The following is a 26121-nucleotide window of genomic DNA, read 5'->3' on the forward strand; positions in this document are numbered from 1 at the left end:
TTCGGCTCTGCCTTTCCTGTTTGCGGGATTCTGCAATTCATTTGGTTCCTGACTACATGCTGCACTCGAGCCAAGCCCTCGTGCTTCCACAGATCCAACCCAGCCTTTTCCCCATCAGTACTGCCGCTGCCGAACGGCCCCACTGAGAGCTATATTTAGCTGCCTGATGGCTTATGCTAATAAATGAGTGTGACTGAAGCCTGTAAATAATGTTCAATTCCACTGCCTTGGTACTGTGATTGAAGTTAAGGGACCCAAGCCAGTTTTGTAGATTAATAATTAACTACAGGTATTGCCTAGAATTTTAAACAGCCCCCCTTGGGCTTGCTTCAGCAAAGGTTTAAGTGTGTTAAGAATAACCATCACAATAGCACAGACTACATCCCCACAAAATATCTTAATAATTAAAATGCTTAAATAAAAAAACACCTGATGAAGGTTCCATGGTCGCCATGCTGTAGATCTTACTTAAGCATTTCTTTTCAACCTTCCTTGGAGCTCAGTGCTCTACTCCCAAGTATATATGGGGGTTCTTTAAAATTAGTTTTTAAAATTAATGTCTTCGAAGGTTTTTGGCGCCACCAGCCTTTTTCAATAACTGATAAGTTAATTAAATTATATATATATGTTATCCATCTGTGCTTGGGCCAAGCTGAACCCCGGTCACTTAGTTCTAAATTTGAGAGCACAGAGTTCCTGGTACATATAAAAAGGCCAGTGTAAAAGTTACATTGTTTCCTCTGTAATATTAAAGCAAAACGCATTGTTGATGCAGCTTCATGTAAAAATGTTGGGTAATGCTATAAGGAGTTCAGCTGGATTCAAAGCTGATGTTTAAATTAGCCTTCTGTATGTCAGATGCACTTAAAATCTAGCTTAGAACAACAGGGAAAAGGAGCTGCAATGTTATGTACCTAAATCCAGCGTTTAAATCCTCTTAAATGAGGAAATCGGCAAGAATTCAGAACGTAAGAAAGGAAGCAAAGTCAAGGAGGGCATTCGGCACATCTGGCTCATTTAGTTAACTCTGGCTGTTGGGACTACTGGACCCTCTTAGCACCACCCAATAATCCAACAAATACAAAATACTGATGAATATTCAAGGGTCCTCAAAGATTAAAAGTGTGCCCCAAGAACCATCACTGTGACATCAATTATAACATTCCAAAAGTGTTTCTATTAGTTAACGCAAGTCTAAAATGTGCAGTAGGAAAGATTTGCAACTCTTTCTCCCATTTTTAGCATCCCATTACACCAAATCAGCCATTCTGCCAATAGCAAAACAGGTGAATGGAGAAAGGAGACCATTTGAACCACTGAACTGATTGTTAAAATTTTAAAGCAGTGTTCTCCAGTCCTGAATCAACTGCCCTTGCCAGAATTTTCCAGGAATCTGCACTTCTGCTCCCTGCAAAGGCCTGTACTGGGTTCTCTTGCAAAATAAGGAGAAACATTCCACCCCACCCCTGCTGGACAACAAACCTAGAATGATTACACAAAGATTATACATAGGACTGTGAAAGAAATCATCATATATTCATCATAAGCTTAAACACAAGTGTATCAAATGATAACATCTTTACAGGCACGTTGTAGCAGAAACGAAGACAGACACAAAGCTTAAAAATAAATACAGATTTGAATCAAAAGCACACACACAAGCGGCTCCGGGACTCTGAACTTGTCAATCTGCCAGCACGTGTCACGAGGTCAGTGAAGGGTGCGTGAAAACAAACACGCAGACAAGCATGACAGTGAAGGAATTTCGAGAAATCGCATTAATGTCCCAGACAAATCTGACAAATAACGTCTGCGTCACTCAGCAAGACACAGAAGGAAAGGAATAGCAGCCTTGATATAAATGACAATGACGAACAAAAAAAACAGTCATACGGTAAAGCAATAAAACATGACGCCACCAAACCAGCAGACGCATTGAGCAGCCTGTAGCCTCAACCGGCATGGAGCGACCTGAAATCAGGCTTTTTAAACATTTCCTGCAATTAAAATCTGTATATCTGGAACCTGCACCTGCCCCTTCAAACACACACACAGACAGCCTTACCTGCACTTCACTGGTCTTCTGTTTGATGCTCTCCTCCTTCTCCTTGATCTCCTGTTCCACAGTGGTTTTCTCCCTGGAAGACCAGCACAGGAGGCAGGAGTATTTAATAACATCCGAGACAGAGGGCACCATAGGCAGCCAGCCTCCTGCTCCTGATGGCTCGCTCTTTACAATCATTGCCCGTCTGCTGTGAAAAGGGGCTCTTGGCAGCAGGAACCCGAGTTAGGGGGGTTCAGGGTCTGGACTACACAGGAGAGAGTGCGCGTGTGCAGAGCACTGAGAGACAGAGAGAAGTCACAGACAGGAGGGGGGGGGGAGGGTTGGGGAAGACAAGAGGAAATCCTCCCTCCTTCTCTCTGTCCCTCGCTCCTCCCTTCCCGTCTCCTTCAGTCTGTTCCGCCTTCTCCCAGCCACAGAAATGGCTCAGAGGCACTGAGTGGAGCAGGCAGGGGTGACACAGCTGTTCCTCAGCATCTCCCTACTCCCCCACCTGCCTCCCAGACACTGTCGCTATGGAGTCAGGGGCTAATCGAGTCTGGAGAGCTAGAACGAAGCACAAGGAAACCAGGACTGCAGCGTGAGGGAACCGGGAGTGCTTAACCCTTCACGCGCCGCGGAGTTAAAATAGCGCAGCCGCAGCAAACACATCCTTAATTGGCATTTCTGTGATATTCAGAAAATCCACTCTCAAGAAAAAAATTATTCAAAATCATATATCAAAATCCTGGGATACAATTTGTAAAAAGTGCTAGTATTATACTTGGGTTCTATATAAGAAAAGAAGGATGTACATCAGTAAGAAGTAGGTTTTCCGGATTTGACGTCAAACTAGCATAAAATTTAGAGCACCCTGCAGGCCTATCAGTAACTGCCTGTAAACGTACATAAAAAAACATTTTTCTATCGCAAAACACAGTAACCCCATGTACCTTAATATAAAGTAAACCCTAACAAACCTAAAAGTGTGAATAAATGAAAATATCAGACAGGAATGCACACATGTATGTAACGTTCTCCACTACAGATGAGACCTACTCTGGCTGTGAACCACCATTGTTTAAAGCAACAGTCTGCTTGGCATACATGCAGGCTGGTGGAAAAAAAACATATTGTAAAATACAATTTATTGCTAGAAGTGTGATCAGTTGACATTTGGCACATTTTATGGCATATTATATATGAATATTTCTGCAATATTGAAAGTAACCTCTGATGGGGGCTTTGGAAAAGACAATAGCAATCATCAAATACACATATCTCTGCAATTTGCAGAGCAAAATGTTTAAAAGACGTGGAAGAACTGGAGAGCTCCATAGTTTTTAGCGTTTGTCTATGGGAGTTGCTCTGTGTGCATGTTGGGGATTTTTTAATATAGAAGGAGTCTACACAGGTAGCTGAAGGACAAAATCCATACTTTTATATAATTGAGCGTCACAAACTGTTGTTGCGATACAGCTCTGAATACAATGATACACCAAATGTGACTGATCGCGTGAGTCAGGTCAAAAAGCACAGATGTGCATGTCCAAATTGTTCAACAATAAGAGACTGTATTGCCCAGTAACACAAAGAAAGCTACCATGCTGCAGAGTGAGCACACAGATCTCTTCAGATTTGCCGAACACCCATCCCAGAACTGATACGGCTTTTATTACTTTCAGGAAAGTTGCATGAAAAGTAATTAGCGCAGTTCTTAAAAGTACTGAGGAGATCCGAGCCAGATACTACTGAACTGCAAGGCCAGTTTAAAACAGAAAAGGCAGCGGCAACTCCCTAGCCACATCTTAGAAGAATGAAGGACATTTATTTCCTAACATTATTCAATTAAACACTATCTGTGAAGCTTTCCAAACTGTGAATCCATAAATCCATTTTGGGAAACTGAAAAATAAGTTAATGACAGCAGTCTCAGGAGATGACATTAACACCACAATGAAACAGTATCTGACACCAAGAGACAGTGCAGTGTAATTGAGGGCTTAATTGATAGCACTGTTATTTAACTTAACAGCTCAAGTCCTTCCTATAAGATAAGGCTATGAGATGCATCACCCTGGCACTACACTCTTTGAAACAAAGTAGCAATAAGATCACTGGTATATTCAAAGATGTTTACATTGATGCCAATTTTATTGCAGTAACAGTTTATTGCTGCTTATGTGTACGCTGGCTACTCTCTGCCTTGGGTACACATAACCCATTTCTAAGAGCATTTCAGAAGTTTACCTAATCAGAAATGTTCCCATAAATGTTCAGCCAGAAAATGCCAGATCTGCAAAGAAAGTGTTAAAATCCAGTCTCCTCTTAACAGTACAATACCTTTGCTATCTGATATAATGGCGCGAGGCTAGATAATATTTAAATACACTTGAATAATGCACAAGTTGACAAGTTAAGAAGATGATAAATGTGAACTTAATAACATTTTAAGAACTTCTTAGCATGGCACACAGCGCATGGGGGAAAATTGCCATAACACTGCCATATATTTTAGCATATGTTAAACAGTTGGCTGTCAGGGTAACAATAGTGACAGAGTTAAATTACGGGGTAAACAGTTTATACTTGCCATTAAAATCACATTACACCAGGGACACACCATATTCTAAAATGCAGGACAGGAAGACTGAAACTCAGAATGTCTTTATCTAAGAAAATAATTTATCTTGTCTGTATCTAAGACAAAATTATGGCAGATAATCAAATGGACATCAGTGATGTTCAATGATTGTTGAGAAGACTTTATCAAGCAAGAACAACTTTGTACGTGAGGGGTGTGAGAAAGGAAAGAGTGGAATCTACTTCCAAATATATCAAAATGTAAAAATCATTTCCATTCCTCACTGAAACCCACGTCTCTCCACTTAAGGCTGGAGCCAAAGAAAACAAACTTTGCTTCTCTTGGAAGAGCCAGAAAGCACAGAAATGTGACTGAACTAGCCTAGCATACAAACATCAGCTCTGCTGATTCTGCACATCATAAAAGGATTCACAATATAAGTGAGGTATTTCCCACATTTATTATGCCGTAAGAGCAGCACAGTGGCAGAGTTAGTACTGCTTTCTCACAGCGCTGAGGTCTGGGTTCAATTCTGGGGTGCTATCTGTCCAAAGACAAACTGGTAGGTTAACTGGCCCTGGTGTGAGTGTGTGCACGTCTATGTTTGCACTGTGATGGACTGGTGTCCATCCCGCCTTGTGCCCATAGCTTGCTGGGATAGGTTCTGCATTTCCCCAGTGAACCAGTTCTGGAAAAAGCAGTTAAGAAAAGGTTGGATAGATTAAGCTGTACATGCATCAGGACTGCAGCAGTATCTGGTACTCAAACAGTAATGAATGCCAGAAAACCCTTCATGAAATGAAGTTTAACTCTTCTTTCTTCGAACCCCTAAATAATCAGTTCTGCTCACCACAAATCACATTAGGTTTACTGGTTCAGGCATCAAAGTGCAAACCAATTTCAAATGTAAAAGTCAAATACTGTACATAATAAAACTTCACAAAACTGCTTCCTACTTCTGTGAGACACTATATAAGACTTGTTTTTACACCATGCTTTCATTAACCTTAGGCTGTGGAGGATTTATAGTTCAAGGACTTAACCATAGTACCGAATGGTACAAAAAGGAAGACTTTTGCCATATAAAAGAGAAACATCTATCCATCCTTCCATTTTCTAACCACTTCTTCCAAATCAGGATCACGGTGAAGCTGGAGCCTCGCCTGACAAGAAACGGGCACAAGGAGGGATACACCCTAGACAGGACACCAGTTGATCACAGAGCAACAGTGAAACAGCCCACGAAAATGCAATTGAACAGACAATATATGCAATGAAACAAAGACTCATTTCATAACAGATGAAATTTAAAAGGTAAGCTGCAGGATCTTGAGGATGTCAATAACACCAATTCAATTTTTTCTTTTTACTTTATGTGTGCTTCCTTATTTTAATAAATCTGTACAAGGATCTGGAGGTACACTATTAACTGAAAGAAGTAGAGAGAAGATTGGTGAAAGTCTCTGATATTTAGCTACATTTTTTATGCAGAAACCACAGACACGTACATTGTCTACTTTGTAGAAATTTGCCTCCTTCTGAGGAGGTCCTCACAACAAATATTTCTCAGGACGTACAGTACTCTCTTGGTGAGGGTCCTCTCTCAGATTTTGACCTTGCAGTGATGGTAACACCTCTGCTTGGACATACTGTACACACACCAGAGTAAAATACAAAATGAAAGAGTACTGCTCTTCTGCCACAGGTTCTACTCTCTCACTTTCACCTTGAATATGCCGCTGCTTAAACTACACCTACTTCCCGTCATTGATCACCAACGCCAAGGTCAAAACAGGTTCTCTGGCAAACCTGTAAATTTCATGTTTCTTCTTTAGAATGATTCTCTAATCTTGCCAAATTATCAAGGAAATTGATGCCCTTGTGTCTAATCTCTCTTTAGCTTTGAGCCTTTCCTGGATGCCAACTTTGTACTGAAAACATTTCAAATGGTGAGAACTACAGTGCTGTGTCTTGTATAACCAAGTATTGTGCTGTTCTCTCTATTTGCTGTGGTAGTCTCGCAAGCTTCACAGTAGGAGAGTAAGGGGATGTGCAGCAGGTGTATTATCTCTAAAGTAACTCAAGAGCTTTATAGCAAACCAGCAAAGGAGAACTGCACTGTAGATTCCACTTAAGGGGAACTACAGCAATATTTTTATATTTCAGGGTTAAAAAGAATCAGCTGTGATGAGCGCATTTCAAACCACAATAAAGGTAAAACGTACACAATAATGTGTAAAAGCTCCAATTTACTTTACAAAATAGATGGAATTTCCAGGTACAGTATGCACAATGCTATGTTCTGCGATTCACAGCGAGGCAACAAAACTTCTTGTGACATTATGCAGCCCTATTATATTGTAAACAAGCAGGCTTGTGAATACATTTTTTAATCCAACAGAAAAATATTGCTTTAGACTTTGAGACGGTTTTGTCGACAAATACAACTTACTTGTCAACTTTGCAGATCACGTAGGAAAATTGCTGCGTTGAAGCGTCTGCTGCACAACCGGTATTTATTCGCTCATACATCACATCACACTAGTCATTATAGTGACTAGTGAGCAGGAAAGGCCACATCAACTTACATTTCATGCAAACTCTCACTCTTGCCTGTGGCGAGACCATGTTTGCGACAACATGGTGGCTATCCAATACTTTCACAAATGATTTTGTGCTTAACTCGATATTTGTAAAATTCTTCTATAACATCAAAGAATTTATTATTTTACCAAGATTTAATAACTGGTCTAAGAAACTGTGACAGCAGTCCTCCTTTAATCTGATTTCTAGGCAGGTCACTGCCCTAGATTTCTAGGCAATGTAATTTTACTACAACAGCCAAAAGCAGGAAACCAGGTTCACACCTCTAATACTCTACTAGTTGTATGAAAAAAAGATCATTAACTATCTATGATGCATCTCCCTAAAAAGTCCAGTTTGGTCTGTATTAAACTGCAAAAAGTGTGACCCTGTGAAAGCTAGCACCTGAATCAGGTCATCCCTTTAAGCAAGTGTTGATCAATGTGTGCATCAAAGCATCTCACCCAGAATACACCCTGAAGTGTAATGTTTACCAAACCTTCAGAGAGGACAAAACATCTGTTCCTATGAAGACCACATCAATTGTGACATATCCATCTGGCATATCTTTTGCGCCATTTAGATCTTGAGATCTTTAACATTTCAGAATCACAAAAATAATCAATTATAACACCCTTCCCCTCATTAGAAAGATATAATTTAACAACAGATGTTTTTCTTTCTAAAATGAAGAGACATCTATGGAAGACACAGAACACACCTTTGGCTGGCATTTGACATGTAGGTAAAACATGGCTGCTGTACTTCACACTGTTCAGTGCTTGGATTTTTCAGTGTCTTAAGAGTTCTAAGAAAATATCTGTAGCTAAAATCATGTGTACAAATAGCACCTCCATCCATCTTCTCTTCCAGCGCCCCTACTTTTCTGAGAATTCTAACAGTGCTGAGACTTGACAAGGATGGAGTGATTCCTTTTGAGAAAACATTGACATCACAGCACATTGCACCTCTTTTCATCGGCAAAAAAACTACAGAAATGACAGCTGCTTCTGAGGTTTCACAGGTAAGAGGGGAAAAAAAAGCAGAGGTGAGAAGGAAAGAGAATCAAGGTGAGAAATAAGATAGACAAAAATATTCAGACAACTCTCACACTCTGGTTGAAGATACTTCATGGACCAGGCTCCCCTTAACCCATTGGACTGAATCGACTGATAAAAAAAAAACTGCATAAGACAAGACAACTCCAATCAAAATATATGTTGCATGTCCCTGATTTAGAAAGCGTGGTTTGTGCAAACGTGCAAATTCACTTCCTTCACCTTGCAGCTGGGTCTAAGTGATCAGATAGAAGCAGGGGAGCACTTACCTTTCACTGGAGGGAGCCCGTTGCCGTGGAGATTTTAAGCAGTCCCTCACCACACGCATCATCTTTGCGGCACACAGTTCCCCATCCTAACTCGGCATTCCACCCTCTCTCCCTTTACTCTCTCCGTCTCTATTACTGATCTCCACAGTCAGGACACTCAACACAGAAAACCCACTTCCCCCTCAGCAGAAAAAAAAGGAGAAATAACTGAACTTCCCCTCCTCACACTTCAAGGACCCACTGTTCTGCTCAGAAGGCAGGTTTTGACTCAAAGTGGAGGAGCCCAGTAAGAAGAAGGTAATGCCAAAGAGAGTCTCCCTCAGAGAAGTGGAAAAAAAAAAACCTTAACTGCCTGTAAATGAGCTCTCCCCTTCTACTACCCTCCCAACCTCCTCCCTCCCTCCTCTAGCCTTGAGGCAGCAGCATCTATCACGTGGAGAAAGCCAACCTCTGGAGAGACGCTCTGCTCTCTCTGTGCCTTTTTTTCCCTCTCCGAATGAGGAAGAAAAAAAAGCAGCTTCCAGTTCTGACCGGGCTGCCGGTCCCCGAGAGTCCGGAAGTCCGTTTGTTCCTCCTCTCTCTGCTCTGAGGGACTCCTTGACACGCGTTACTGCACAGCCCATCCCTCGCCGAGGCGAGAGTACTGAAACACATCACGTCAGGTTTTTATACCCTGCTTGCAAGGCTTATTCCATGCAAGCCATTTGAAGTGCCGGGTCTTCCCTCTGGATTACCGACTACACATCCTCTACTAAGCTAGTTTGTGTGCTGGCTACATTTGATTGGACTTGATAGCAATTAAAACCTGAGTTTTCCAATGTGTTACTTTAACAACAAAATATTATGTATTTTTCTCTATGTTTCACACACTCCATCTTGCTTTAATACGAATTCTATATTTTGGCTTACCAAGCTTTTTATTAGCTGTCAAATGTGCAATTACAGCAAACAGAATCACTTTTCAGGATATTTACTTCCTAAGAACTAGAAAGCAAAATATTTCTCCCCTAGAGACTGTAAACTACAAAGAACAGAAAGCCCTTTCCTTGGTGTGCGTGTTCAAAATACAGTAATAAAGCAAACCGGATAACAAGACAGGCAATTAACAAAAATGAACTGGTAGACCACACAGGAAATGAACACAGGGGTTTGAGACCCTTTTTCTTCATTAGTTATAAACCTTAAAACTATCACACAGTGTAAAAAAAAAAAAACATTAAGACTGGCCATGAGAAATGTGAAAAGGATCACATTACTAATATGTTCCTACGCGAGCTTCTGAGGACACACATTTGTGTATCTCTAACAATGTGCTACAGTGCACCTGCGTCCTGTAGTTGCTGACAACACACCTCCTCCATCACCACATACACTTACTACACTGAGAGCAAGAGTCTCTGGAGTGCCCCCCTCCAAATCTCATCACCATGGCGAGAAGGCTGAGTATAAATAGCAAGCATACAACGTCCGACACACAGAGGTCAGATGAAGGAGTTTTTGAAACTGTATACAACCGACAGAAACTAGCCCTTTCTTCCTCCAGAACAGGGGTGTGTCACTGCTCACTGTAACAAAAAGCAGCAGATGATTTGTTTTTCTTTCACCAGGAAAGGCGATCTGCAGCCACACTAAATTGCCCCTAACTCTTATTAGCAGAGACAGCGGCATGCCCTTTGTTGATTTTGGTTGCTTGTAAACAAAGGTAGAATCATCTTAAATTTTATTCAAATATGATTTTTTTGCCATCTGGGAAGGGTACAAATACTAAAAGAACATTTTTGTCTGTCGCAAAAAAGCAGCTCCACAAAGACACCAAAGTGTCTTTGAATAATAGATTTGGACATTTTAAACCATCTAGAGAATACATCCAAAACACAACATAAATGTGGGCAGCATAGACAGAAATTGAGAGACTAATAGATCAGTGTTAGACAGTGTACACGCCCACACTGGAAACAGGATGGGATGGAATAAGTTATCATTCATTCATACTAGAGACAAACAAGTATAAAAACTGGAATGAAAAAGGAGTTCTAGTTTGGTAACGCAGATACACTTACAAAAAAACAAGATGTCCTCCTAATTAAAGGTTTTTTAAATAACAATTTAGGGAAACACGGAAATAGCTGTCTTGCTAAGATTTACCAGCAGGGTTTTAAGAAATCTATAATCTAAGGACAGCAGAAACAAGCGCTGACATTTTCAATTGAGAATCATTAACCAGCAGGTGTCCTCAGTTTCTTAATTATTACAGAAAGGACTATAAATTCAGCTACAGGGAGAATTCAGCTACCCAGAAGCAGACAACCACCTGTGGACAACTGTTAATGTTTATCAGCTGTTACAGTAGGAACAATTTTTCTATTTGCATTATAGCAAATGGAAGCTTTTACTAAATACATTTTAAAAACTGTAATGGAAGCCTTAGGATTGTTAAAGTCATTTACGAGTCACAATGGCAAATCACCTGTGATAAGATTGTTTCTGCTTTCTCTAAAGATAAAATGACCCAGGCATGTAAATTAAAACAGAACAATTGCTAAGCGTTGTCATGGTATTTTAAGAAAAACTGCACAGTGGACAGCGACAGTAAGTTGTGTATTGGCAAAACCATAGAGTGGCCTGTGATGTTTTTAAGAGCAATGTGGAACAGTCATACCCCAATTCTCTTGCTCCCCCCAAAAAGGTCCTGGCTCACTCACCTCTGGAGGTCGATGATCTCGTTGCTCAGAGAGTCCAGCTCTTTGATGGCAGAGAAGTCAGCTGCCAGGCTACTCAGTGTGCCCTGCAGAAACAGTGGAAAGGCAGCCTCAGTATGAGCATCACAGAACAGCAAAAGACACAATCAGACCATTTCAATCATCATAAGAGAACTTCACACATTTCCAAATCATTAAAGAGACCCACACTCTGTTTGTGATCCACTGAGCAGCAAGATATTGCATGGAAACACCTACAGACTTCGTTTAAAAAAAGTCAGAAATGTGGTTATTCAAAGTGGCACATGAACTTGGTATCAGAGCGAGGCGTACTGTGAAGATTCTGGTAACATTTGGCAAGCAAATGTCAAGTAGACAGTATACCACAGCAGCAAATGACCGCTAAGTGGTCCTCAAATGCAAGACATCAGCTTGCATGATATGGAGCCATGTTGTAGAAAAACTGTCTGCAACCACTGCTTGTCCACTGCTTATTCAAGAGACTCCAAACTACTTGAAGTCTGACTACTTGACAAAAAGTGAAATTCATAGTAATGCTTACTTAAAGCAATTCAGACCACTGAATAATACAGCACTGTTACTTTCTGATGACACATAATACTGTTCACACTGATGCCCAAAGACATGCGGAAAAATGATCCTTATTGGCAAGTTATCATCAAGTCTTTGATAGAGACTGTATAAAGGGGTGACATCCATCTATCCAGACTTCAGCGGTTTCAGCCATCAGTAGTCCATACTTAATTATGCCTGGCCTCACTGCGCTTGCCTGGACGACAGCTTTCTTTGCAGGTGAAAGTGCAATATTAGTCTGCCAGATCACTTGAATGCAACAATGCCACGTATGCTCCAGAATCTCCTGGAAGATGCATGATTTCCTGGCAAAAACTCTTGATAGCCAGTCTGAAGCTCATTACCACCCTCAAGAAAGAGTGCAGGAGTATCCAGCAAAAAGCAGCCTCCACAGGTGTAGTCTGTAACTCATTCTGTATTCTTTTGCTTCAGCTTATAGAGAAGACGCACACCATGCACCAGGTCGAGGTGCTGAAAGATTACTACTAAAAAAGCCCACTACTATTATAAGGAGATGAAGTACTAAAACAGTGTGAAGTCACTGAGCTCGAAACTGTCTGGGTCATCTGCTAGTATAACCATGTACAGTACATGGTAACATTTTTAACTGCGTACAATTTAATTAACAAAAACCACCTGAAGCAGCCTGGTACACACATTTTCCCCAATTGTTTTTAAGTCCTTTAAATCCCCTTACAAAGTGATCATACAAACCAAAATTTAAATTTTAAGTGTAATGCATTTTTCTGGAAATGGTAAAGTGAGACACTTTAACTATACCCCAATTACACAAACTATGTGGTATTTCTGTAGATTGAAAACCAGTTTCCTCATCTGACTTCTTGAGACAATCTGAAGACCAGAAATAAAAGATGACTCCACTCACCTTTTTTTGATTTGGCTTCAGCTTTTAACAAAATTGAGATATTTCCAGAGAACAGAATGCACTTGGATAAAGCTTACAGTACATAAGTGAAGGGTTCTGTTCCTGCAGTGCCCCATTCCTCTAGGTAGAGCTAGCTGGCCCTCGGATGGCAGAGCAGAGCTCTGCTGGTTTACCTGGTGCAAAAGTCTGTCCGATGGAGGAAGCATTTCAGGAGTCAAGGCCTGGGGAGGGTCTATCCCCTTGGCCAGTTTCTGGTTGATCAGGTACAACGCCAGAGCGAACTGCTCTTTGTTCAGCTTCCCTGCATCACTGGTATCACACAGCTCCCTGGACAGAAAAAACACCGACTTGAGTTCCTCCTTTCTGCCACTCTTCATATCATATGCAAATCTAGTTGTGTAAAATGCCTTATGATACTAATTCCTTTTCACAGCAGAAACACTAAAAGCGCATGACTATTACCACCCCATTAGTCAAATTTGTTTATTACTAAATTGCTGAAAGCTCATCTCAGAAAGAGATCACCATTTTTCCAACAGATATTTATCGTCCTCTTCAGGAGTCTGTCATGGTTACTGCAGACACAGTCTCAGTCCTCGTGTTTCTAGACTATAAGATCAAACTGAAATTTTCCAGTGTTCTCCTTCCACTGTAGATGCTCTGCCCAGATCCAAAACAGTGCTGGTGAAAAGGCGGGAATATGCCATACCCAGTGGCTCCATGAATACAGGCCTGTGGTCAGTTGGGCCCTTAAATCCAGAGATCACCTGGCATTATCTGGGCTTTCTCATTAACCAACCTCGATTGGGACTCCTGTCGCCCTGCCAGGGCTAAGAGGACTGAAGTATCCTGCCAGGGAGCACAAGGCCCAAGGTATGTAGTGTGTTTACAGAGTTATCAAGAGTAGCAAATATCCTCTATCCTCTAACACTTTTGATGAGTTGCTTGCAAGCTGATAATGGCTCAGAGTTCCTGAGTACTTATATCAATAGTCAAAAACACTCCCAATGCATAAGAATTTATGCATTAACTCCCTTTTAAAATTAATGAACAACAAGGGGGTATCAAGAAGAAATATCCCTCAGTTTAAAGATAAGAGGTTAGAAACAGGCCTCACCAAATTTTTGCAAGGGTGGCAGAGGGTAGACCAGTCTTCAGAAAGATATCGCGCACCTCGGGGCCAGAAACCAGCCCATCCTTGTCCTTGTCAGTCTTCATAAATATGTCATTGTACTTGGCTTTATCTGCTGGTGACACAACCCACTGCCAAGGAACAGAAATGGAACAGCGTCTTAACTCAGTGGACCTCAGTGGAAATGGAGTGGAAACAAGACTAAATAATTAACAAGAGTTGCTAAAATAATTTTTCAACAGATGATTAAATAGTTACATGATGAACTGGAAAGAATCCAGGCACTGATTTGGATGCATCTCAGCTGCCATGTTATTTCAACCGTGTATCAAGTAAATATTAACAACTAAGATTTTAGTTTAATTCATTGGAACATTGTAAAATAAAACTTGAAAACACTTGAGTTCACGCAATGGAACCCATTCTTCGTTTCTTCACAGGTAGTCCTGATCCTTTGCTGAAATGTTTTGCAGCCATTCTTTAAGTATTGAATGATGGGCATGCGCTGCTCTCTCCAGTACGCAGCAGCAATGTGACAGGAAAGACAGGACAATGCCTAAGCACAAAGCTGGAGGGCACCTGTACTGTGGGGGCCTTAGGGGGCAGAGTCTTGGGCACTGTCATGGAGTGGCGACTGTCTTTGACGGAGGGAGGCGAGGGCAGCAGGGGCACCACAGGAGGCACAGCTGGTTTCTTTCTTTTGGACGGCGGCACCAAGGGGGCAGGAAGGGACATTGGCACAGGTTCCTTCTCCAGGGCTCGATACACCAGGTACATGGCCTGTCAAGGCACAAACCAGTGCTAGAATTACTGTAAGTGTCCCAGGGTAAGTTTTATACAGCATCCATAGCCACATGTGGAAACAGTAATAACAAAGCAACCAAACGGTCTCGTTTGTAACCTCTCTCATGGTCAAAGCAGTCTTCAGATTCTCAAACCTGACTTAGTCCAACATTCTCCACAGTTATCCAGTGATATGATTTCTTAAAAACCTGATCCACCTCTTATGTATTATCAACAAGGCAAAGGGAATACTTCACAATCTCAGGTAATCTGTATCAAATTTCATCAACGCAAAAAATTCAACTGATGAAATCAACGAGTGTCTTTTCTTGAGGACTGACGCTTTGATTCTTACTAATTGTTATTGAAAATACAATGCTGTATTTTAGACAATGCTGTAGCTCAAGTATCAGATATTAATTGATTACACACCTACAAACGAGTCTGCATTACCCAATGTGCTCAGTGAAGTGGTGATTAGGATCGGCACTTGTAACTGGAAGGATGCAGGTTCAAATCCCAGGTGGGGCACTGCTCTTGCACCTTAAGCAAGATACTTCAGTAAAATATTTTAACTCTATGAACAGATAAAAATGTAAGCTACTTTGGATGAAAACATCAGCCAAATGGTAATAGTATTCCCATCTCCAGTCAAAACCCAGCTTCCTTCATAAGTACAGAACTATACTGGGGTTTAAAGACTTTATGCAAGCAAAAACACACCCTGACACACTATAAATTTCTTTTGAAGAATTACTGCAGTAATTACTACAGACTGCTATTAAATGCTACCAACAATATTTCATAGAGCATGTCTATTGTCTGCACGTACCACAAAGAGCTTTTATAATCAGATTGTCTTACCTCTGTTCAGACAAACACTATTCCTGTCTCCTGCTGTGACATCAGTGCCTGATTTTGTTTGCCTACATTTACTTAAGTCTCTGACAACAGAGATGACAATCAAAAAACAAACACTTAAATCAAAGTGACCACACTACTTCCAACATGGACAAGGACTATTGCCATTTATAAATTAATAAAAAGAAGAGCCATATTTTTTAAGGGCTCCTATTTGGTTGGTGTGGGAACATATTAAGATAAGCCCTGTTCAATGTCATAAATCAAAGTGTCGATACTCTTCACAAAGAGTCCGTAAATATAAATAAAAATTAGCAAGTGCATTTATCCCAATAAACCCATTTATAGTGATAGGCATTTAACTAAAGCCGAGTGAAGAACCTTACTCTAAAATGTGCAATATCCCACAAAAATAAACTAGCTCAATTTCCAAGCTGTTCTACTGAACTAGCCCTTGACAAAAAAAGGAATATTAGTGTTAACCCTGTTAGCCTCACCAGGGTGTGATTACAGCGGCAACTGCAACATCACTTAATCACCATTAAAACCAACTGACTCAAATTCTTCACTCAAACGTGCTGTGTGGCAGAGAGTCAAGTAAAAACTAAATGTGGCATTTCAGCCACATAGATTTACAAAACATAATTTGGCTCAATTATATTGATTACAATAATTTTTCAGAAAAAAACATGCATTACAGTAAAATGTGTTAATGCTGTCCTGCTTGTAGTACAAATCTGAAAGTATGAGCTGGCAATTGACTTTTTTAGAATGTATTTAGCATACATAATTGATTTCTGCAATTTTGTTTCTCAAAATCAATTGTCTCTCCCACCTTTTCAGGTCAAAAATTTACCAAAGCCCTTAAATATGGAAGTTGTAAGCAAATATTAAATTTTACAGCTTTTGGTCAGAAAGAGCAAAGCAGCACTGCAAATTAAAACAGCTGCATTTCCTCCACCTAGATCACAACCCCACATTAACACCTGTGTGAAGAATGGTTTAAAACCATCTAGCCCTAAACCTTTGCTTTTTATGGGAGATTAATTCAATGTATTTTACCAGATACATTAATTAACATTGAATACATTTTTTCTCTGCAATACTGAAAACAAACACATGGGGCGTCTGGTTTTTGGTGTTCCTTCGCACAATGCCTCTTTAAATGTATTCTATGGGGAATTAGTTGAACCACAACACATGGTTAGCTTTTCTGATTTTCATCTTGATTGTACCACTGATCATTTCCTTATTTATATTTGAAACACAGATGACCAGTAATGTTGATCATTCATCCCTGAACCTGAGTTGAATCGCTTTCCTCCATTTATTGAAGAATATTTTTTTTTATCTTATGGATCTAGTCATTTCTACTACTTGCTGAACAAAAAAAAAATCTACTATTAAATACTGTATTATTTCAGCACAAAACAGCTATGTACATGACACTATTCAGCGACATCACTGATTTGTAGGAACTGTCTATAACCCAGCTGACTTAGATCGATAGATAAGACTTTATTGATCCCAAAGGGAAACTGATGTGTTACAGCAGCCCAAGACAAGCAAAAAAAAACAGACATCAGGATAGACAAAAAATTAGAATACGTACAGTAATACAAATTAAATATAAAATAAAAAAATTAAATACATAGGTGTGTGCAAAATATGATCATAGTCACTGTAAAAACAATAAAATGTGCAAAATGTGCATAGGTATATAATTCTCTTAATTGTGATGCAGAAAGCTTCAAAAAAGCATCATTATGGTTTACATAAGAGCATGTAGTTAGAAAATAAAAACCATAAAAGAAAATAAGGATTGCAATGGTACCTTACTAACAGTCTCTTAATTTAATAGCCAACTTTAATTTTAAAACCAAAAACTTTAAATTTGAAAAACCTGATCTCAATTGGGAAAAGCATGTTCCTGCAGTATGTGCAGTAATGCTGGAGGACCAGTAGGTGGCACTTTAAGGTTCGGTCTGCAGTCCTGCAGTTTCCAAATCCCAAGCATGGAAATGAAGGGCACTAGACTGTAGGTGGTGCAGTTTTTCATGTAAATGTTAACCTGATGTCATATCTCACAATTAAACAGTGAAAGTACAATTTGAAGATTGTACTCTGTCCCTGGCATGGAAGAGAATGAGATGTGGACCAGCAGTCACTGGACACACTGCTGGATCCACAGTACCAGACAGGAGAGCTGGCACTGCTTGGAAGACCGGCTCACGTCTCAGCAATGCCACTGCAGTGCCCGCGGGCCAGTGGCAAGTCAGGGTAGCCGCTGCTCACCAGAAAGCAAAAGGCTAATAATACCGGGCACAGCCAAGTTGTGAACTACAATTATATTTTTTGTACACTCTTCAGCATGGCCAACTCCTGCCTCATTAGTCAGGAACTTTAGAATTTTGTGGTGCCTTTCCTTTGGATGAATAAAGAGAAAAGGTACATATACAGTATACACAGCCACTGCTTCTCATCTGCGGCTGTGCATACTCGAGTTGTTAGGATGAGTCTAGCACGAGAGTCCCCCCTGAAGCTTCTAGAATATCCTCTGAGGCCCAAAGCTTCTCGGACTACCTCCGAGGCCCAGTCCAAAATTTGCTCATTGATTTTCCTCCACGTTACACAACATAATATCACCCGCTTCATCACTTTGAAAATTGAAAATGCATGCTTTATGTTTACTTTCATGATATTGCCTTTATTTCTAAGATTCCTGGACTTTTTCTGTTTTTCATATTTTCATATTTTCTGTTATGCTCTTTTGTTATTTGGCACATTTATGTTGATTTTTATGGTGTGGTAGATTAACTCTTGCTACATGTTGTGGGAGAGCTTTTGCCCCTTTTGTACCTTTTCATTATCCATCAACACGTTATATGTACATTGCTTTGTGTAACTCCATAAGAAAAAAAGAGAAAGGCTTTTCAAAGAAACTAATTTCCTTACCACTGCAAATTCATCCCGGTCCAACATCCCATCTCTGTCAATGTCGCTGAGCTCCCACACCTGAAACAGGACAGGAAAGGTGAATTAGCATCTATGACAAGTTTATCTCTGTGAAAGTGCACCATTTTTACATTTTCCACAACAATGCTTTACCATATTCTGATCTTCCAGGCTCTCTTGGCCATTTCACTGTGCTTTGCCAAGTTTCACTGTCCTACACTGCTGTATTTATCAGGGCCAGCCTGAAACCAATACTTGCCAGTGCCAGAGCCTGACACAGTACTAGTGTCCAATGAATAGGAACTAGTCCTCACAAGTTACAAACATAAGACTTGATCCTGACAAAAAATATTTTGTCTTTAACTGGCAGGTGTGTGGAATTTAATCCAGGTATAGGAAGCAGAATTTATACAACCTAAACACCTGATCTCGATGGACCTGTGATGTTAAGCCATGCTGGTAAAGTCAAAACATCAAACCAATCAAAGAAAAGCATGTCCCTGCAGTATATACAGTAATGCTAGAGGACCAGTAGGTGGCACTTTAGGTTTAATCTGCAGTCCTACAGTTTCCCAACCCAACCCCAAGCATGGAAATGAAGGGCACTGGAAGGTAGTGTGATTTATCATGTCAATGTTAACCTGAGGTCACATCTCACAATAAAGTAGTAAAAGTACTATAGTACATTTCTTGCCAAAGTAGGGTATTAATCACAAAACAATAACTAAAAAAATTCAAAACGGGATTCCTGCTTCCTGCTCACTGGGATTTACTAGCTAAGGAAAGTTTGAACAGAATAACATCACTTTATTAAATACTTCAATAAAAAGGTGAAATTTGACTGTTGTTGATTGAAATTTGACTGGTTGTCTTAGGGTTGTAAAGAGAACCAGTGTACAGTGGCTATCAAATGTATTTATTCCTCTTGGACTTTCCATATTTTATTGTAATACAAGATAAAAATGTATTCAACAGGGAATTTTTTTGCCATTGATTGACACACAACATTATATAATGTCAAAGTGAAAACAAAACTCGACAGATCCTCCTCCTGATGAGACCAAAAATTGTGAAAAAGTTCAAGGGGGAAGAATACTTTTGATAGCCACTATATGTGGAAAAATCTCTTATTCCATGTCTGACTGGTTTAAAGCCACTCCATCTTCATGGGAGAGCACAGCCACCTCCAAATCCTTCCCTTTATAAATCGGAACCGTGCCTATCAGTTCACAAACTTTAGTATTGCATAAAAACTTTCCTAATCATAAAATTTGGAATTTTGCTCTAAATAACCATATGAATTATACCAATCCAAGAACAGACAAACATTTTCAGAACCTCATAATATGTACATTTCTTGCCCTTGAAATGTATGTTTAGATGGTTTAAAACTAATTTAGATTTCAGAAAATTCAACAAACTGCTTGGAATGCAGGGCAAGACTAGAGAATCAGTTTGTACACACAGTCTATTAGAGTTCTGTTCAGTACACATGCCATTCTGATGAACTGAAGGCAGCCTGAAACCTGTGTTAGACGTTTAAGACAATGGTTGACAATTTCCACACCCAGGCAATTTTCCACCACAATACTCAAGATCTTAAATGAAACCTAGCCTAATCTTTCCACTGCAAGAGAAACCTTGGGAAGATCCTAGGAGAAACTATTGACTGTTACCTTTTATTTAAAAATAAAATTGACTAATTATGGCTAGAGCTTAGATATTAGGAAGAAAGGACAAAACTATAGTCCAAGTAGATGACAATTAGTTGAAAATAATTTAGAATAAATCCTGAAAGAATGTATTACTTTTTTCCCCAAACAGAAGACTTTAACACTGCAAGGGAAAACGGAATAGCGAGGAGTATACAGAAAACTACACGCTGAAAAAATATTGAACTATATAAATGCAATATTGAACCTCGGTTTTAAGAACATATCCCATATATGTTAGCTTTTCTCAATAGGTATTTGTTGTGGAATGTGCTATGCTTTCGGTGTAAGATGTTAGTAATACAAGTACTTCTTAAGAGAGATTCTGAAGCACGGAGCAATATGGAGCCTGGTAAAAGAGCACCCTCCTCTGGAAAACCAAAGGCAACTGCACTGTCATTCAGCAGCAGGAAACAAATTAAGCTTCATAAACTTTGTTGACAAAAAACCATGATCAGCAAGCAAACAACCATAAAGAAAGGACTAAAAACTGTGTTATTGTACCTCAAAAGGCATCATCAAGATTTGGTCAAATTGACTGAATTAAAAGTTAAGACACAAAAGGAGATTTCCTCTTCTTGAGCATGACATAAATGAGTCCACTTCCGCCTAAAATATATTTAGCTAATCTCCGTAAGCAGTAACAGCGTGAAGCTAAACCCATATTATGCATTAATACCTGGTGACCAGGGCTGCTTGGAATTCTGGAAACACACCAGAAAAAAAGGTGTTTTCCCCAAAACCGCTTAAGAAAACAGTAATTTCTAGTTCACTTTGCAGCAGCTCTTCTAATACACTTTAATACACAAATGATTTAGTAACTCCAAAAACACTGGCCTGGTAAATGACTGAAACACAAACAAATATCTATCACTTTCTCACCCAATGTAGCTCAGCCTCCTACATCACACTTTGAAGGATTTCTCACAACTGCCCTTTAAAAGCAAGACTGCTTCCTATACCAATCAGACCTTTTGAAAAATCACTCAAACTCATAAACTTCCGGCTGCTTCTGAAAGGAACCGGAGTCAAATGCTACTTTTATACAAGCATTAGCCTAACTGAAAGGCTCTAAAGACATACTTATTTATTATAATTAGTTTTTTCTTTAATGTTACCAGATAAAAAAAAACAGCTTTTAAAAGTGATAAGTGTCAAGAAGCAAGAAATTACATCAATTCCTAGAACATTTGAGAAAGGGATGTTGTTGCTTTTAATAAATTCAAACTAGCACTCTAAAAGAAATGGCTTTCTCCCTTACCCGCCCCAAAACATCCACAGGCAATTTGGAATTCAGAAGAACTGGTTTGACTTTCTCCCCTGAAAGCATGCCATTCACTGGGGAAAGGCTGTCAAAGATGGCATCATACTTCAGCTTCTCCTCCGGCTAGAAAACAGAATGCAGAGATGTTATGCGCTGGCATGCAGTGCAGAATAACACGCACTTCAGTCTGTAAATCACTGACACCTGGAACAATCCAGGATCCGGTTTAATCAAGGCAAACTGAAGTACATTTGAGGTACTTATTTTTCCCCTTTTTATTTATGGCTTGTCCAAGATTTAAACATTCATCTTATTTCATTCAATAAACCTTTGGACTGTTACTGTGATACTCAAAAGACATCCTATACATTTTTCCCCTCAGAGACTATCAAATGTCAGAATAATACCAAAAGGATGTTCTGTTAATTATCTGCACTGTGAGGCACAAAGTTTTAATTCAACCTGGGAATCTATCTAAATGATCTGAACATGGCTCTGCAAAACACATTCAAATTTTTTAATGACATGCTACATTAGATAATACAACCTGTATAATTTCTTTTCACATTTGGACAAGTGTCAGGGTCAATTAGATGTGTCAGCTCCAGGTTAATTAAATGAGCAGGACTATTAAGTCTAACTATGTAGCATTTTTATTACAGTACTTGGCGCTGACACCAAAGATTTAACATAGAATAAAAATTTAAATAGCACCTACACATACAGTACAGCAGCTTTCTGATACAGTAACACCCCCTAAGATGTATAGCACAATTTGTGATATGCGAAAAGATACCCAGGAGTGGTACAACATGTACAGTATAATTTCAAACAATTAAACAAGTCATTTAGGTGGTCCTAAATGTTTTGTGAATACAGGCCTAACCCCTCCCACTGTCTATCACTTCCTTCCCCTGTGCCAAAAAGACAGCTGGCCGTCTGTCACTGAGGCACAGAAATGCAGGTTTCATCACAGCATGGTTAACACTTCAGCTGGAAAAAAAAACAGCCTCTCACCAGTGTGAAACACCGCAACATTTTCCCGGTTCCCTATTCAGCCATAGTACGATTTTAGAAACAAGTCAATTAAGCACTTAAAAAGTAACCAAAGACTTGTATTATTTGAAAGACATTCTTTGTACCTTTTTGCCACACAAAATGTCCCAGCACATAAATTGAGGCCGCTGAGTATGGGGACAACAGGGGAGAGTGTGTGGTTAGGGAGGGAGATCACATGCTGATTAAATCCAGTGCACTGCGGGTGCCCCAAGTTTAAGTTCATGGGTTGGAGCGGGGTTCACGTCACTAGCCGACTGTGACTGGAAGTCCCCAAGCAGCGGTGCAGAACTGATGGAACAGTGCCAGGGGGAGGGCTGTCCGTCTCCCAGGTGTCTCAGGGTGCTGGGAGGCATGCGGTGCTGCCTGGGAGAAAGGCACCTTTTCTCCCATCGGTTTCGCACCCCTGGTACAGGGCCGTGTTGTCTGTGATGCGTTAAAAGATGAGCAGCACTAAGGCTAAGGCTGAGTCAAGATGGGAAAAACACAATCGGTTGTTCCAAATTAACTAAGTTGTGCTTTCCTTTCCTGAATATCTTCTTCCCTTTGTTCAGGGTTATCCAAAGTGCGTCTCCAGAAGGCTTGCCAAAACCTTATTGTTGTGTATCCCAAGTTAGGACACGATGCATCAAGAAACAATTCAATTTTTACATTAAAGAATGTAAAAAAGTTTAAGAATGTAAATAACTAACATTCCTTAATTTCTAAGTTTCTTAAATCAAGCTAAATTTAATTTTATCCTTTTTCCTGCAAGTATTTTCATGCTTTTGAGTAACAACATCTATGACTCTAAGGGGGAATTTGTCAACTATGGAAAGTTATGCAGACCCAGGACTTCATGGCTAGTAACCCTCTTTAGAATATCAAACCCAGGAACTGCAAGGACCCCTGCTGCTGAAACACTAATTTAGCCCACAAAAGACTCCTGCTGCTTCAGTGTTCAACACGTTGGTCAGCACTCTCACCTTGACTGCCCATGGACTGTCAATAGGCACCACTCCAGGAGGCAGCAGGGGACTGCTCGTGTCATGCTGCAAAGAACAATTGACAGAACTTAAAATTGGCAAGGACTGTTTAAAACACCCTTAACAGAAGGCCCAATTCACTCCATGAGCCACTTCCTCCAGGTACCGCACTCATAAAAAACCAAGACCACAAATTGCATTTGTGCTGCAAATTTATTCACAATACATCCACTTATGTTACTTTTATCAAGCACTGGTGCTAGACTCTATCAGCATTCTTATATATGTAGATATTATTTAGGGTATATTCTATTTGTAAATTCATCAAATAACTACTCGATTCTGGCTTCCTGAATTTGCTTAGTTTGAAAACATTTCAGGATTTTTAGAAAAATTGTTGCTTTTACTTTTCCAAACCGCTTAAAGCTCACAGCTAAAGTCTATATGCACATGTAGATCAGTGATCTGTCCCTGCCTGAGACATTTATAATGCTGCTCAGTAAAGAAGAGGCACGGTTTTGATTAACTTTTGTGAGCAGAGAAAAGATTTTAAGCATGGACCATGGGGATTTTAAGCAAGCATCTCATTTCCTCCTACTCAATCTTTTTATTGCGGTTTGCTTCTAGCGAAAGTTGCAAAGTGTGAAAATCCTAATGTATCCAGGTTTGAGCAGCACGGTATTGGCCAAGCCTCGAATTAATTGTAATAATCTCTCTTGAACAATCTTTCTCTTTCTTTGAAAATAAATCTGGGAACTAGTCAACTTTACTCTTTGGATTTTCCCGTAGTAGGATTCTTAACGAGGACACAATGGTTCTCAACCTCCTAAACCAGGCTAACAAAAAATTGGGTTGCCCTGAAGCCCTGCACTGATACAATGTGCAGGTTCATGCCTCTCAATGTAGAGTTCCAGGATGAAAGCACAGCTAGACACCACTTGTCATGAATCCACTCACAAGGTCGGAGTGACCTACCCATTGAGGAATACATCAAGTGGTTTTGCAAGTATACCTGATGATGGCACTGTTAATCAATAACCACCATGTGCCTTTATAGCTGCCATACCACATTCAGTGCTGCAGAGTTCCTGCAAGATCAGGCAACTTGACCAAAAACTATTCATATGACTGCAAACACTTGCTGTCCACGCCTAGCTGCTAAGGTACATAAAGGTACATTTGTAAAAGAAAATGCTGCCCAAAATGCCTTTGGAATTCTGGGATACTCTCAACTATGATTTTTCCCATTTCCAAAATTACTGGTACAGGTACATTTTTTGACATATCATACCAAATATCATATATTGCATATTCAACATAGCAGGTATGAACTACTGGCAAGTGGACTTCCCAGTCATCTTCCCAACCAAGTATTTAACTTGCTGCTGTGGGAAATATATCAAAGATGGCGAATAACGACCAGCTGCAGTCCGGCTTTGTTAGGACTTTCAAATCTCACAAGGAAACAATCGCCTAACCAAGTATGTTAACTCCAAAGGGTGTATAATATTTAGTATTCACATTTTAACACTTAAGAATTATTATTCCAAGAGTTTGTATGATAATGTTAATTCATGACAGTAATCTAACATTTACTTGTCCTCTTCCAGTTTATGATTGCTGAAATTATTTGCTCTTCTAATTCTTGAGTTTTAGACTGGCGTTTGGTGCATCACAAAAATATCTGTATCACATTTACTCATGTATTCGTTTAAAGGCCACATTTTACTGTATTGTTGTATTGTTTATTGTACATTCACATAACTTATTCTCCAAGACAAAAAAGTGCTCAACTCACAAACTTGGGCGAAGGTACGGCCACACTGAGGCTTTTGAGTGCCACTTCCAGGCCATTCTGAGCACAGGCCACCAGCCGCAGGGCGACAAAGAATTGCTGTGCGGAGGAAGATCCAATTAGTTCAAGATCCTGGGTATCTAAAAGGTTGGTGTGGGTAGGTCATACTCAGCACTGAGCATTGCAACTCACAAATATGCAGTGTTACTTTGGTGCAGGGCAATATTCCACTTGTGTCAATAAGGCAAATGCTGTCAACAAACAGGTATATGTGCTTTAAGCCCTTTAAGGGCTGGAGGGTTGTTAAGCAGATTGATCAAAAGAGGTGTGTACTCTCACACAGGTTGAATCCTCAACCATAGGCAATTGATGGTCCAGGTCTTGGCCAGCTCAATAGTGGACTCTAGCCGAGATTCCAGAAGTGACAGCACTCAACTGGCTGAGTGTCGCCGAGATTCAGGCAGGTCAAATACAAGTTCCTTCAGATTGCCAAGCACTAGCAACCCCTGGGACATGCCTGACAGCTGCGATCTTATGTGATTTCTGGGGAAAAAGTCAGATGAAACCATGTGGGGACCTTGAGAAATAGTGGAGTTGACTTTATATTACTAGACATCCGTCTTTAGATAATCAGATAGTTATCACCTTTCAATACACATAATCAGAAACGTTGACTCAGTAATTGTTAGTTTGTTGTATGCAAATGAGCGGGACCATGGGCCAGCTGTAGATGAGTTTGCTGCCTCGAATGAAGAGAATTATCTTAAGTTGAATGTCTCCAAGACGAAAGGCATGGCAACTGATTTAAGGAAGAACACTCAGACCCCCACTGAAACCTACATCGGGGTGAATCAGTGGAGATGTCATACAAATATAACTTGCTG

At 40.0% G+C, this 26121-nt stretch overlaps 1 protein-coding gene across 3 annotated transcripts in view; it reads right to left on the reverse strand.

Moving 5' to 3' along the window:
• The window catches only part of eps15 (epidermal growth factor receptor pathway substrate 15), a 68989-nt gene that overhangs the window by 25628 nt on the left and 17240 nt on the right, over positions 1-26121 (reverse strand). For all 3 annotated transcript variants that reach the window (XM_088926923.1, XM_088926922.1, XM_088926924.1), the window contains exons 5-13: positions 25241-25336; positions 23443-23508; positions 21419-21544; positions 18446-18505; positions 14426-14626; positions 13832-13977; positions 12888-13041; positions 11238-11320; positions 2066-2138 (exon numbers count right to left, since the gene is read on the reverse strand). In XM_088926923.1, coding sequence (XP_088783049.1) covers positions 2066-2138; positions 11238-11320; positions 12888-13041; positions 13832-13977; positions 14426-14626; positions 18446-18505; positions 21419-21544; positions 23443-23508; positions 25241-25336 — 1005 coding nt within the window. The remainder of the gene's footprint in view (positions 1-2065; positions 2139-11237; positions 11321-12887; positions 13042-13831; positions 13978-14425; positions 14627-18445; positions 18506-21418; positions 21545-23442; positions 23509-25240; positions 25337-26121) is intronic.

Source organism: Atractosteus spatula, chromosome 11 (assembly GCF_055471065.1).
Source record: "Atractosteus spatula isolate fAtrSpa1 chromosome 11, fAtrSpa1.hap1, whole genome shotgun sequence".
NCBI classification, from domain to species: Eukaryota; Metazoa; Chordata; class Actinopteri; order Semionotiformes; family Lepisosteidae; genus Atractosteus; species Atractosteus spatula.